Source organism: Belonocnema kinseyi, chromosome 8 (assembly GCF_010883055.1).
Source record: "Belonocnema kinseyi isolate 2016_QV_RU_SX_M_011 chromosome 8, B_treatae_v1, whole genome shotgun sequence".
Taxonomy (NCBI): Eukaryota; Metazoa; Arthropoda; class Insecta; order Hymenoptera; family Cynipidae; genus Belonocnema; species Belonocnema kinseyi.
This window is the reverse complement of record NC_046664.1, coordinates 143,063,204-143,077,283: the sequence shown is the minus strand read 5'-3', so window position 1 is coordinate 143,077,283 and position 14,080 is coordinate 143,063,204. Positions and strand designations below refer to the sequence as shown.

General features: G+C 41.3%; 1 protein-coding gene across 2 annotated transcripts in view; it reads right to left on the bottom strand.

Annotated features, from left to right (window-relative positions):
- Positions 1 to 4,638: 4,638 nt before the first annotated feature.
- The window catches only part of LOC117179037 (FK506-binding protein 2), an 88,341-nt gene continuing 78,899 nt past the window's right edge, over positions 4,639 to 14,080 (bottom strand). For both annotated transcript variants that reach the window (XM_033370659.1, XM_033370660.1), the window contains exon 4: positions 4,639 to 8,102. In XM_033370659.1, the coding sequence (XP_033226550.1) occupies positions 7,914 to 8,102 (189 nt within the window). In that variant the 3' untranslated portion in view covers positions 4,639 to 7,913. The remainder of the gene's footprint in view (positions 8,103 to 14,080) is intronic.

Sequence of the window (14,080 nt, the reverse complement as noted above, 5' to 3'; positions counted from 1 at the left end):
TAACCACCTATCTCACGGTTGTGAGACGTGGTTATGGCTGAAATTTTACCGCGATTTCGCTGGAAGCGGGTGCAATTTTTCAGATTAGCACCCGCTCCCGACTGAAAAGCTGCACCCGATCCCAGCGAAATCGTGATAAAATTTCCGCCATAACCACATCTCACGGCCGTGAGATAGGTGGTATCAGTCTGTGACGGGATCAAAATGACGATCCGGCAAAAGTCTCGTGCACCTTAAAGACACAGAGCTACCCAAGGACGACCGCCTTCACATTTTTCTCAAGTCTTTTAGCATATTGTTGACACGCAGGGATGCTTTTTAGGCCATTAGCGAGTGAAAGCTTTTTTTTTTACGAGGGCTGGTCGAAAATGTTCAAAAACACACCAGGAAGGGTCCGCACTTCCTGGTAGTGTGGGGATCTTAAATAACATCGCCACAGTGACCCCAATATATATATAAGAAAATATACATAATGAGACCACGGCGCCGATGCTACCAAGGGACCCACTAAAAACCACCACCCTTTCTCCTTGGCATAATTCCCCCCGGAACCGCTTTCGCATTACTTCAGGGGGTGCCGTTTTCTTGGCCGTGCTTCGGCCATCTTCCTTTTTGCCAACTTGGCCTTTCCTCCTATTTCTGGGCTTGCTCTTGGACCTGCCCAGCTGTGATGTTACATTCGACGTGCGGGAGGCTTCTTCAACGAGGCGGCCTCCCTATACGCCAAGCATCTCAGCGTCCCCGGCAGATGGTCGGTCCGGGGTTGCTCTTCTTTGGCGGCGCAGAGGCAGCACTGTGGCGTACTCTCGCACGCCACAGCCCTATGACCCTCCTTGCCGCATCTCCAACACATCTTTAATCTATCAGGGCCCTCGCAGCCAGCTGCCATGTGGCCGTAGCCTAGGCAGCGGTAGCAGCGCACCCTCTCTACTTTCTTATGTACGCGGCAGGGCACCCACCCCACCTTGAGGTGTCCCGCGCGTACAAGTCTCTGCGCCAACTCTTCTTTCAGCTCCACGAAAGCCCTCAGATTGCATCTGAAGGGTCTTTTCGTGAGGCTGACCTTCACCTCACCCACATGCTTATTGCCGAAGTGGCTTCTTACGGCCGCTTCCAACTCCTCTTCGTCTGTTGAGGTATCGAGGTCCAAGACTTCGACCTCCACCCGGGGGACGAGCTCACGCACGTTACCCCCTCCCCTAGAGCTCCGCGTATTGCCGCTGACAGCTCAGCTCTGCCCTTGCCTGTAGCCCCAAGCTCTACAAGGACCTCTCCGTTTCTGGTCTCCCTGGCGCCCTTGATTTTTACACCAAGGGCGTCAGGGCTAACCTTTCGCTTGAGGTCCTTGAGAACCTCGGCATAGCTCAAACCCTCGGCCGGTTTGATAAGAACCGCCTCGGGTCGAGCTCTTCTCCTGAGTTTTTTCTGCTTCCTGATGTTGCTGGAAGCAGCCTTCTCCTCTTCGTCGTTCTTGTTTGGAGTCGAGGTCGCTGGCGCTGAAGCGTTTGCGGTCCTCGGCTTCTTACGCCTTTGCTTAGAGGGTCCAGCCTCCATGGGACTCAAAGTGGTCTCCCTCTCTCGCTTCCTTTCGCGGGGAGTGGGATTCACCACGGCTTCGTCTGTTTGAGTACCACTTTGGCTGGTCCTCTTCTTGCTCCTTAACTTTCGGGTCATGGTCCTCGTTCTCGCCGTTCGTCCAACGTTCTCGATCAGATCCCTATGAAGACCTTCGGTTGTCACAGTGTGATCGCGAAGTTGGACTATGAGGCTCTCCGCTCTTTGCAGCCCGTCCCTAATTGGGAGCCACATATTCTTCTTCTCCCTGGTGAAAGCCACCATTTCTTCAATGGTGTCATGCCGCTGTTCGAAGAGATCATATGTCTCGCCAAGCTGAGCATCCATTTCTGAGATGTCCTTCTTGTTGACGGATATCTCCCTGCTAGCTCCTTCCTCGGTGACGTCCAAAGGACCTCCAAGCTCCTCACAGAAGCTCCGGTCCAAGTATGTTTGGTCCCCCCCAAAATCCATGGGACCGGCACTGACCTCCGGGGCTGGAACCCGATCGGAATCAGTGGGGAGATTGCTACTCCCTTGGGGTATGTTGTTTTTAACATACGCGCTCATCATTGGTTTTATTTCGGGGTTCCTTCCCCTAGCTGGTTTTTGTCCACCCCGGGTTATTTGATTTCCCCGGTACCACCCATATCTGGGAAGCGTTCCCCTATCCGCAACCTGGGGAGGCGCCCGATGGAGGACCAGCAACCCCACACGGGGAGTGACAGCTTAGCACCTCCAAGAGCGCCGATGATAAGGACTAGTTTAACAGAATATTCCGGGTACAATCGTTGCAACTCCCTTATAAGGTCTCGATACCTCTCTTTCTTTTCATTCTCCTGGACTATGATGTTTTTTTCAGCTGGCGCCGAAAATTCGATAACGAACATGGTTCGCTTCTCGAAGTCAAGAAGAACCAAGTCAGACCTCGAGTGAGCGACAGAAACAATTGTCGAGAATATAAATTTCCAGTATATGCGGCACTTCCCATTCTCGACAATTGACTCGATTTCCCTAGGAGGATTTAGAGGAGCGATATTCAGGTTAATGCCGTAAGAGTGACAGAGATGGTTATAAAGCACTCTTAGTACCGCATTGTGCCTTTGAATGTAGGTCGTTCCAGCGCTAGTTGGACAGCTAGATAGTATGTGAGCTAAATGCTCGGGGTGTGCATGGCACGCCCTGCAGCTATCATCGGGAATGTCTTGGCTTAAAATGTGGCGACGGTGCGTTACGGTGGAAATGACACCGTCTTGACATGTTAAAATGAAACGCTCCGTGCCCGACTTCAATCCAGGTGATTTATGTAAAGCAAAAGTTAGCTCACACGACATTGACCGATCATCCACATTTCTCTCGAAGATGCCGTGCATCCTCTTATTGAAAAGCTATTCAAGGAAGTTTTTCTCTTGTGCATTCTTTATTCAAGCTTTCAGGAGTGAGTACTTGAGATAGATAAGATTTGATGCATTTTGCGCACCCCTAATACTGAAGTTAAGTCCGAATGTTTCAGTAGCCTTCTGCGCTGCTTTGTACAGAGACGCTCCTTTTCCCACTTCTTCGCGCTTCTTGACCATTTTAAGAAGCAGGCCTCTTCCATTTGCGAATCTGTGTGCTGTACCCAGAATAATCCTGTTGTGAAGGCATTCAAGATTCAATATTCCGCGACCACCTTCTCGGCGTGAGATGTAGAGTCGCGGCACAGAAGATTTAAGATGCATGCTTTTGTTCGTGTGCATAAACTTTCGTATCCCGATATCAAGGGATCTGAGCTCGTTCTTCGTCCATGGAACAACTCAAAATGAATAGAGTACTACCGCGACGAAAAGCCCTGTTCATTGCAGATACTTTGTTCCTCGCCGACAGTTCGGAAGACCGAATCTGCCGGATGAGACGTTTGTATCTGCTTTGGAGGGTATCTTTTATAGATGTCACATCCTGAATGCGGCTTTGCGGCACGCCCAGGTAAATAAGTCTCTCCAGCGCAAGCGTGTCGTATAGCGCTTCTGTCGACGAGCTCAGAGTCTTCAGGGATGGCATTAAGTTTTCCGCGCTTTAAATAAACCTTGGCGCATTTGTCCCACCCAAATTCAATTCCTATTTCCTTAGTATATCTTTCGAATATCCCTAGAGCTAGATGTAGTTGCTCTTTGTTTTTAGCATAGATCTTTAGATTGTTCATTTGAAATACAAGGGTTACTTTGTACTTTCGATCTGCAGGTTTGCCGCAAAAGTACCCGTTGGAATGGCGAAGTGCTGGAGATAGTGGCAATAATGTGAGGCAAAATAAGGGTGGGCTTACGGTGTCGCCCTTAAATAGGTCACGCTGGTAGAATGCTTCATCTTTGCAGACACATCTATCGATGAGCACGTTCTCCCGAAATCCTGCTACACCTTTCTTAGCCAATGCTCGCTTACTTGTTCGCTAAGCCGTCCTAAATTGTGTTGTTGCAGAAAATGGAAATAACGATCTAGATCTAAGATTTTATGTAAATAGTTGCAAATAGCTCTAAATAGCGTGCCACAAAAGTGTTATGTTCCACTAGCAGTGACGACGTTCAGAAAGGCAATATTTCCGAGCGTTTCTTGCCTCATGCTGCAAGCAACAGACAGGGTCTATGGCTGATGACGAAAAAACCGGGATAACACCCCGAGAAGAATTTTAAAAAGATACTACTGTTTGACTTCTATGTTAGTGGTAGCATTGCTACCACCAGGCAGCAGAGAACAAAATAGACTAGAAAACATGGAAAATCTATTAAATAATACCCCTTGTTTAAAACAAAGTGTGCCCTAGGAGCACAATTTATTATTAACGTTCATACAACTTTAACAATATACAATATAATATAAATATAACAATTTATCAATTAAATTAATGAAGTAGATAACCAATACCGAGAGTTCGATTAACAAATCACCATTTTTTTCATTGTTACTCTTATGTGAGTTTATGATTTGAGAAATCACGAATTTAAGGGAAAATGGAAGGATCAAAGGAATACAGGATAGCATGAGCAACAACAATGGGTGTATAAGCATGTTTGCACATAAAATTAACCTTTGGGAAATCAGATTTCCAGATTTTTTTTTTACATTCACGAAAATACACTCGCACTGTCTTTTTTTATTTCGCAATCTTACACTATGAATAGTTTATCACTTTACACCTTTGGATATTGTGGCGATTAAGATGTTAAGTCGTTTTTTGGAATGTTCTATTCGCGGAAGTCTCCTACTCGCACACTTCTCATGGGAGAAAAGGATATGAGCATTACGCATAGGGAGGAGTAGGGCGAGATGAGTATACGGAGTGAAACGTGTCACTGAATTTTCTTCCAAAATATTAGATTTTTGTTGCTCTCATTTTCAGAAATAACAGAAATAATTATATTTAATTTCTGGCAAACAGAAGAAAAAATTAAATAAAGTAGATAAAGTACAAATAAAAATGATTAAAATTTCGACCTCTGGATCCTGTTATTATATATCATAGAAAAAAAAGGAAATCATTGAAAATCACAGATAATATTTTTAAACTAAGATTTGTCGTTAATATTTTATCGATCTGGAATTTACTAATTCATTAAAACACAATTAATAACAACAGTTAATATTAAAGTTTTAATCATAATTGTGATTTGGGGCGAAATGAGCCCGTTTCAAGGGACGAGATAACACGCTCTTGTCTTGCTTGTCCTTAACTTTTTATAGAGCTGGCAGAAAAATGTTTGCTCACAAGATTTGATTAGGTTTGAGTGAAATTTCCGAAAATAGATCAAGATTTAAAGGGAAGTTTTAATAGTGAAAACTCACAAAAGAAAAACTGACATACGCGGTTAGAAAAGTCTCAAACTGCTACTGTAACATCTGCTGTATACAGAAATTAGTGTCGGAGCACCTGAAATTGGTTTTCTTCATAAATTAAATTTTTTAAACTATTTTTTAGCATATGGAAGACGAAATTTTTATTTATATTGGTATTGAAAAGTTGCAGCAGGCTTCTAAAATTAATGTTTAATATTATTTCTTTAAATTTTGCAGAAAAAACCTCTATTCAAAATTCTTGTTTTTAAAGCGTGAATTTTATAAAAATCAGTTAATAAAGTTAATAAAAGCTAAATGAAAATTTTATATGTATAACGTATTTTGATCTCAATTATTATCTTTGGAACATTTAGTCTTTTATGAAATCGATACATGATGGTTCATGGAATATAAATAAGCACTCACATTTTCAAAAGTTGCTATAGATTTCAAAGGTCCCACTGAAAATGACAAATATGCTGATCTCGCTCTAGTCTCCCCTATCCGATAACTTTGAGTGAACACAAAACTACACTTATGCGTATGATATACTCACAAGGAAACCTGCACCCTTCCGAATTTTATTTGGATTCATACTCCTGGCGGTAATAGGTTATTCCCAGACTAGTAATATGATCAAGTAATCAGATGCGCTTTTAGCACTTCTTGAGAAAAATGAATATAAAAATTCTACACCGGTTACATAGACCGCAATGCTGGTCTTTCCTCTCCTCGTTAGAGCAGAGTTTGACGCGATATCCTTGAGACATTTTGATTCGTGATGAAGCTTTTTGATAAAAACATCACTCGTAACTCTTATTTCGAAACATGATTATATCTGAATATATAATATAATATATAATTGAAAACAAAATTCTGAAGGGTGTAAGTTCCCCTGTTACTTACTTGCCACATGCACCATATCAGAATCTCCGGGATTTTACGTCAAAGTAATAAAGCTATTTAGGTCGTCTGAGAAAGCTTACTTAAGGCCATGTAACGAGAGGGTCGCGGGACCAAAGCTTGTCCTCAAGTTTTCTTTCCCAACTTACGTCTAAACGAAATCAGATACCGCTCTGAAGTTTGGGAAATGAAAGAGGCGGCAATAAAGAACATTTCTCTGCTTTGTTCCGGTGACAATTTTGAAACAAAATTTTCGAAAAAAATAAAACTGGAAGCTATATCGGTGTGTATGTTTTAATAGCTTTCTCCTACACGAAGTTCCACATGGATTTTGGGTCAATTTGCTGTTCAAAATTCACTTACTTCCCTATCTTAACGCTAGGCTCAATATGTAATATTATGTATAATATAACTAATTATGCTCACATATAATTTATACATTTTATATCAAGGTGAACGTAATTCGTGCGAACTTCAGGTGGAAATTCAACGGAAACTTTCACGTGAAATTCTGCACTGGAAAAAGGTTGAAAAAAGAAACGTAAGTCGGGATCTTGCATACAACGAAATACAAATATTTGTTAACTTGACGCAATGAATAACGTTATGGTGAAAACTCATTTCGCTAGGATATACTCCTGTTCAGACGACTTTAGTCTCTATGTTACTTATTTAATTACGAACAATTAGGTTTCGCAGCGTCGAGGCATTTTACTTGACTGCTGATTGTATAACGTATACCCTAACTTAATATTACCTAAAATTGAGAGATTCAAACCCCGAAACAAGCAGAATTAAAAATAAGAGTAAAGAATGGAAGTGGCAATCTGTGGATTTCCTGACAAATTTAGATTAATATCCATGAATTGTTTTGTGCTTTGATGTGATTCCAGCTTTACCAGTTTAACAAAAAACAAAGAAACACGTAGGGTATAGGTAGAAGTAATCTGCTTGGCAGGCCAAATAAAGATATTTAGTGTCTTCAACTCATTCTACTTATTTCCACAAACATGAAATGTGAGGGTGGTTAGTAATGCCCGTAATCCATATGTAAATGAAACGGCTAGAATCGCGAGACTGTCATCATTCTTTTTTTCGTAATTATTATCAATTATCACTTCATAATAATGCGTGAAATCCGCTCGGAGATATAGATTCTTGCAGATGCATTTTATAAACCCATATTTATTTAAAAATTTGGAATTCACATAGTTTAGACCAATTGTAATATGCACTAGATTTACAATAGTCCATTTTGGAAATTCCGCGGAGATTTACACATGTTATCTGAAGAGACGTGTATATATTTTCAGCAGCGGCAAGCTGAAAATTTCGCCCAAAATACATGTTTTGATTTTTCCATATACACATAAAATCTGTAAATCGTCGGTTTATTTTCCTTCTCACAAACCCCTATGATAAATTCTGTAAAATCCCATAATAATTGTTCGTTAATAACCACTCTGGGGATATGGTGTTGATGATGATAACTTTAGAGTTTAGGGCTTTTTTCTCTCTGCTCCCTTTTATTGTACAAAGAAAAACGTCTTCGTGATTCTCGACAAACTTATAATTAGCATATCAAAACCTTAAGAGCTTAAAGCACAGGCAAAAGCAAAGAAAGATGGTTTCAATTGGGACAAAAATATTCACAGCTCGTCGTGCTTTGGACCGCTGAATTCTTCGTGTGAGATAAACCCGTTTTTATCTTTGTCCTCATGTTGGAAGATCTCCTCGACGAGTTTATCATGATCTGCCATCATTTTCTTAACTTCGTCACTTTCACCCGTACCTGTTTGCTCAGCTTCCAACATTTGTTTTCGGAGGTACTCGCTCACCTACAAAAAAAATTAACTATCAGGTATTAAATTTTGTACTCTCTTATTAAGATTTCCTGATTTTCCATAAAGGTCTGAATCGGTCTTCTTAACCGAAAATATGTAAATTTTTTATGTGCAGTATAATCGCACTTATTTTGAAGTATTAATTACACTATGACTATAATTTTTAATCATAAATAAAAAAGAAATGTCGTTTGTCTTCTTCCTTGTTCCCTTATAACTTCCAAAGGACCATTTTATTTTTATGTGAATTGTGCAAATGTTTAGTGAGGATTGCGTATAAAAGGGTGAGAAAGGGTTATATGAGAGGTTTCATAACGTGTATGTACACTTTTTGGTGCAAGAAACACCCAGAGAGCTTACATGAATTGAACAAGAAGATTGCTAGGACACTACAGAATAAATCCCGTGTTCAGTGTGTGATTGAGTACAAAACGTCTGATATGCCGTTTCCGGAAAGGGTAAAAAATTTCGCCCACGAACTGAGGATCTACGATCAGACGTGGCACAAGTCAAAGCTGCTAACAATTACGCAGCAGACTGTCGACCTGTCGCAAGTAAGAGAAGACAGTACAGGGAAGGTGGGCTTAAGGAGAATCAACAGTTTCTCGGTGATCTATCGTGCCTGTTCTGCTATCTTCTGGTTTCTATCAAATATCCACCGAAGTCTGACAAAGTAGAGTATGAACGTGACTTGTAAAAATTTGGAGCAGGCTGCCGAGCGAACCTGCTAATTGACATGTGTACCTACCTACATGTGTGACGCAGCAGTCCACCGGCGCTGCCCGCCAATGGCTTGGATCAACTTGCCGAAAGCTTTCTATTCAACTGCTCATAGACTCATTATTGATATGTTGGAAAGCTTCAAGATTCATCCACATCTAATAAGATGCATAGAAATTGATACCCTTTTGGAAAAAAAGATTCACTATCTTCTCTGAAAATTATCACGTGACAACGAAGAACGTCACCTTCTAGCGGGAATCACACTTCTCCCTCTATCTCTCGTACTACGAAAATCTCCTGAATATCTTTGCAGCGACCCTAATCGCGAACATACGCTCGCTCATTATTATTATTTTTTGCATTCAAACATTTTCTCGGCTGAACCCAGTTTTTCACAATAGCCACAGACTAAGTCAAGTGACTGATGCGATGAGAATGTTATAAGCTATCTTAATACAAAGTTTGAAATCTTTTGCAATGATGTTTTAGGAACAAAATTAGGAGCAGGGTCTGGTTTGGAGTCTGAATTTAACCGCTGTTATACTTGAACAACGGTCGCGAGCGTTAGGGATAAGAACAGTCACCTCTGGAAACTTTCTTATTATTTTATTCAAAACTTTTACTCGGGTGTACTGGTTTATACATCCTGGCTACGGACTAAGTCAACTGACTTATGAGATTAGAATGTTATAAGTCAATCCAATACGATGCTTGAAACCTCCTAAGATGATGTTGCAGTTATACAATTACGAGCGGCCACGAGTGTTGGAGGTTACAACAGTTACCTCTTGATGCTTTCTTAGAGCTACCATCTGCCACTCCAAGGATTTTTAGACGCTCGATTCATAAGTGTCAACAAAGTTTCTTACGATGCGAAAGGTGTTTAATAGAACCGCCTTCTGAGTTGCTGCCAATGATCTACTGGCTCCTAAATTTTCAAGATGTGCATCTTGAGTGCACTTTGACTTCGCCGAAATCACAATGAGATAAATAGATGCATGATTCACATTCCTCCATATGGTATTTACTTCATGCGTTAACTCGCTATACTTGCGCATCTTCGTCGCATAGGTTGACTGCAAATTTCGGTTAAGTGGACAAATATTGTCGATTATGTAAACTCTTCCTACCTTTTTTTTCTCGCACCACGATGTCAGATCTATTGGCCCAGATGTAATGATCCGTTTGGATAGTAACATCCCAATATAAGATGTAATCTTCGCTTTCTAAAACGGGCATTGAAATGTATCTATAAAAAGGTATCCATTCTTTTAAGAGTCCAAGGTTAGGGCAAATTGTTGACGTATAATGTCCTCTACATCATTTTTTGTGTGCGCATATTCCCTGTGGGCCATCAAGCGACAGCCATCAATAATATGCTAGAGGGATTTGTTGGTACCTCCACATAATCGGCACCCGTCAACCACGTCTTGGTGTAACACATGTTTGCGATAATTCCTGGTGCTGAAAATCTTTTCCTGTATCGCAATGACGAATCCTTCCGTCTATGGATACAGAACACCCATTTTTTAGCAAAATATTGGATGCCTCACTATCCACTTCATGTTGATCTAACGTTTTGGGGTGCTCGCCGTGGATAGATCTCTGCCTCTATGGTATTTTTAATTTCTCCATGTTTCCTGTCCTGATATTCAAGGCCCCATCTGAGAACAAATTTAAGGGCGCGTAGTCAAGATTCACTTTACAGATGATGCTGTAGAGAGCAGCATTTGGTTTGCTGTTAAAATTGTGTCGCAACTTTATAACTTCTGACTCACACAGTTCTTGGACATCTACAGTGCCCCTACCCCCTATATGTTGAAGTAAAACTATCCTTTCAATCGCTGAATTTTCGTGATGGATTCGGTACTGCCGTCATTTTTACGCGGACGATTCTGTTTAACTTTTTAAGGTCGGTGTTAGACCATATAATGAGCCCGAAGGAGTACGTGAGGACAGGGATGGCATATGTGTTTATTGCCTTGATTTTGTTTGCCGAGTTGAAGAAACTCTTCATAATAAATCTGAGTGTCGTAATGAAGGCAGCCGTTAGGCTTGTCTTAACTATCATATGCTGAATACTCTTATACTCAAGAATTCCCCTGATATTTATATGATTCACCTGCAGCCATTGCCTCGATGTCATTTTCGAACTTGTTCTTTAACTTTGCGGTCCCTAATTCCCCTCTGATTAAATGCACTGTTCTATATTTATCTAGTCCGAACTCCATGTGGATATAATTGGAAAACTGTTTTGTGACACCGATAACATGCTGCAGTTTCTGGGCTGAACTAGCGTACAGCTTCAGGTCATCCATGTAAAGAAGATGGGTCACTCGATGACCATCCTCATTATCGTGAATTCTGAACCCATGAGAGATGCTGTTTAGTGTTTTGCTTAATGGATTTAACGCAAACCAGAACCCTAGTGCGCTGAAGGAGTCTCCTGGGAATAACCCGTCGCAAAGCGTATTGATCTAGTTATCCTTGGTTGTCCATAATGAAAATACTTGATTCTTGTACCCCAGAGCCTCATCGCATGACTTAGAAAGTCAATAATGCGTGGGTAGATTTGTAAATTTTTAAGACTTTAAGCAAATAGTCATGCGGCACGAAAGGAAACGCTTGCTTCTAGTCAATGTATGTCATGTGTAAGTTCCTTTTATTATTTTAGGTAACATATACGTAGAACGCTAGAGCATAAAGCCTGGCATCAGATCTGGGTTTTCAATGTTCTTTTGAAAATACCTTTCCAACGTACGATGCACACTCGTCAGATACTTGTACCAGAAGTTGTGCACCATGTCCGGACCTGGAGCTTTCCAGTTAATTGCCCTCTTCAAGGCCGCTGAAACATCTAAGCTGTGATGTTTGTCAGCTGCATTTCAGGACTATTGCTTGCCCTTGCTTTCTACAGTTTGAACCACGCAATGTCCAAATTGCATCTACATTTCTTGTAACGACGAAGTCTGGCAGTAAGAACATAAAGTCTCTGCCGTTGGAAGTCCATAATCTCATCAAATATTGCTGGTGCTAATGTCTCGATGTGCCGAGGATAGATGATTTTAGAAACATGGTTTATCAGCTGGTGGTTGGCTGCAAATAGCTAAAGCTAGGCAGATCATCCAAGCAGGCACAGTTGATGTTCGACTGCTTACCGTTTGTCGCAAATGATCTTGCTGGCCAGCTGTGGCATGGGAAACTCTGACAGTAGCAGTGCTACCGCCAACATAGTCGTCAGTCATGAGAGGAAAGCTCAAGCCCTACCGCAATACGAACGCGGTCTTTTTAAGATGATCCATGTTCAGTCCCGTATGACTTTGATTAAAAATCTATTGTAATATGCCTCTTATTTTATAACACCGCAGGAACCGAGTTTTTTCGACAGTGGAGTTTCAAAGCTTGACATAAGTTGAAAGACAACGAATACGGAACAAAATCGTACCCATCCGAGTACCCACCGCGCAGCTAATGCCGGTGGTAAGGTCAATTACATATTTTATATGGGTGAGCTGAAGATCTATGCTTCTGGAGCGTCGCAGAGTGCATTGAGTGTTGTTAAGACACCTTAATGCTGGAGAGGCTTATCTATTCCCAGGCGTGCCTGAAAGCAATTTCTATATAACCGAATGATCCTAAGTACAGCTCACATTGTCGCAAATGGAAAATATCATCTCCTTAAAATAATCAGAAATTACGAGATGATTGACAAAGGAGAGTTCCTTTACAAACCCGCGGATCATGCGGTCAAGACCCTTCGCCTGAATTTTATCATTAGCAGTGAGGAAATTGCAATACTCCAACTTAGCGCCTAACTTCTAAAAGTCTAATGGGACTAGATTCAGACAAAAAATTTCCAATTTCGCATCCCAGAACGGTGTCATTTCCACCTTAGTATACGCTGTCCGCATTTTACGTGAAGATGTTCCCAGCGACAGGTGCATAGCGTATCTTGCATACGCTGTGTACCTGGAGAACATTAGTGTTGCATTCGAGCTGAGCAAAACGGTTACCTCGCTCGACTTCAATCGGCTTCCAAAAGGTTTTTCGACATGTCCTACACGGTTAGTGTTTTATTTTAATCGTGGCGGATCGTCTCGTCATCTACTTATTTTGAATTTTAACGTTTTGCATGTCAAATATTGGAAGAAAAATACGAAGTGGATGAAAATTTAGATTGAGAAGAGGACACTAGAAACAATGTATCTCGCTAGGAGTCCACAATAAAGTACTCGACATCGCTCGGTTGAACTAATACCTTCGTGGAAACGAGATGATGCGAGATGATAATTCTGACAATTGAACAAGACTTTTACTCGTTTAGTATGTTCCTTATCAAACATCTCTCAAATTAAATACTAGAGAACATACTATTCAGGTGTCTCTATCACACGGGTACGACGTACATGTAAAGACACAATGCAGCCCTTCAAGTGCTTTACTATCATCTACGTAGCTCTTTTGGTTTTGGCTGCGACCCTGCCCTGCATTCGCTGACCTGCTCCCGAGGCCACACAACTTTATCTAGGACTTCCAGAAACGAACTATATGAGTGATCGAATTCTCAGCTCCAGCCGACGACATCATCACAGCCAACGAGACGGAAACGGAGGAGACGTATCAAGGCCTTAGAAGAGGGATGAGCTACTGTAACTATCACTCGTCTGTAACCTCAAAAACATATCCGCCTGCCAAAAAAATGTCGAGGCCTTTGCGCGATGGTTACAGAAGGCTTTCATTCTTGGGTCGTTTCGTCTCTTCATGAGCCACATATTTCATATAGATCCAGTATCTTCCTTCCACCAGGTAAATCGGAGGATATTTAGAAAAGAACAGAATGTGACAGTGCGGGCTGTGCAATTCTGTTTGCAGCCTTCTGATCGGAATCCCGAGAACAATTTACATTAAGTTAGAATATATTTATGGCTTATTCATACTGTTTCACATTTCGTATGTAATTTGGTGGAATCTTGACGCCATTAGCATAATTTCCTAGGACATCAAGGATTGTAAGAGACTGCAGGAAATTTGATTAGCAAAATTAATTTCAGGTGAGTTGAGGGTGGGTGGCAGTTTCCAAGCAATCACACGCAGCCAATCACACAGGTTTTGACGCTGAATGTAAGTTCGTCACTTATTTCCCGCTATTATCTCAGGTTTATTAGATAAGTGATGCAGCAATTTTTAGAAATTTTTTAGCATAAATTGTTATTTCATTTAAATAAATACAAAAATTAAAAAATATAGTG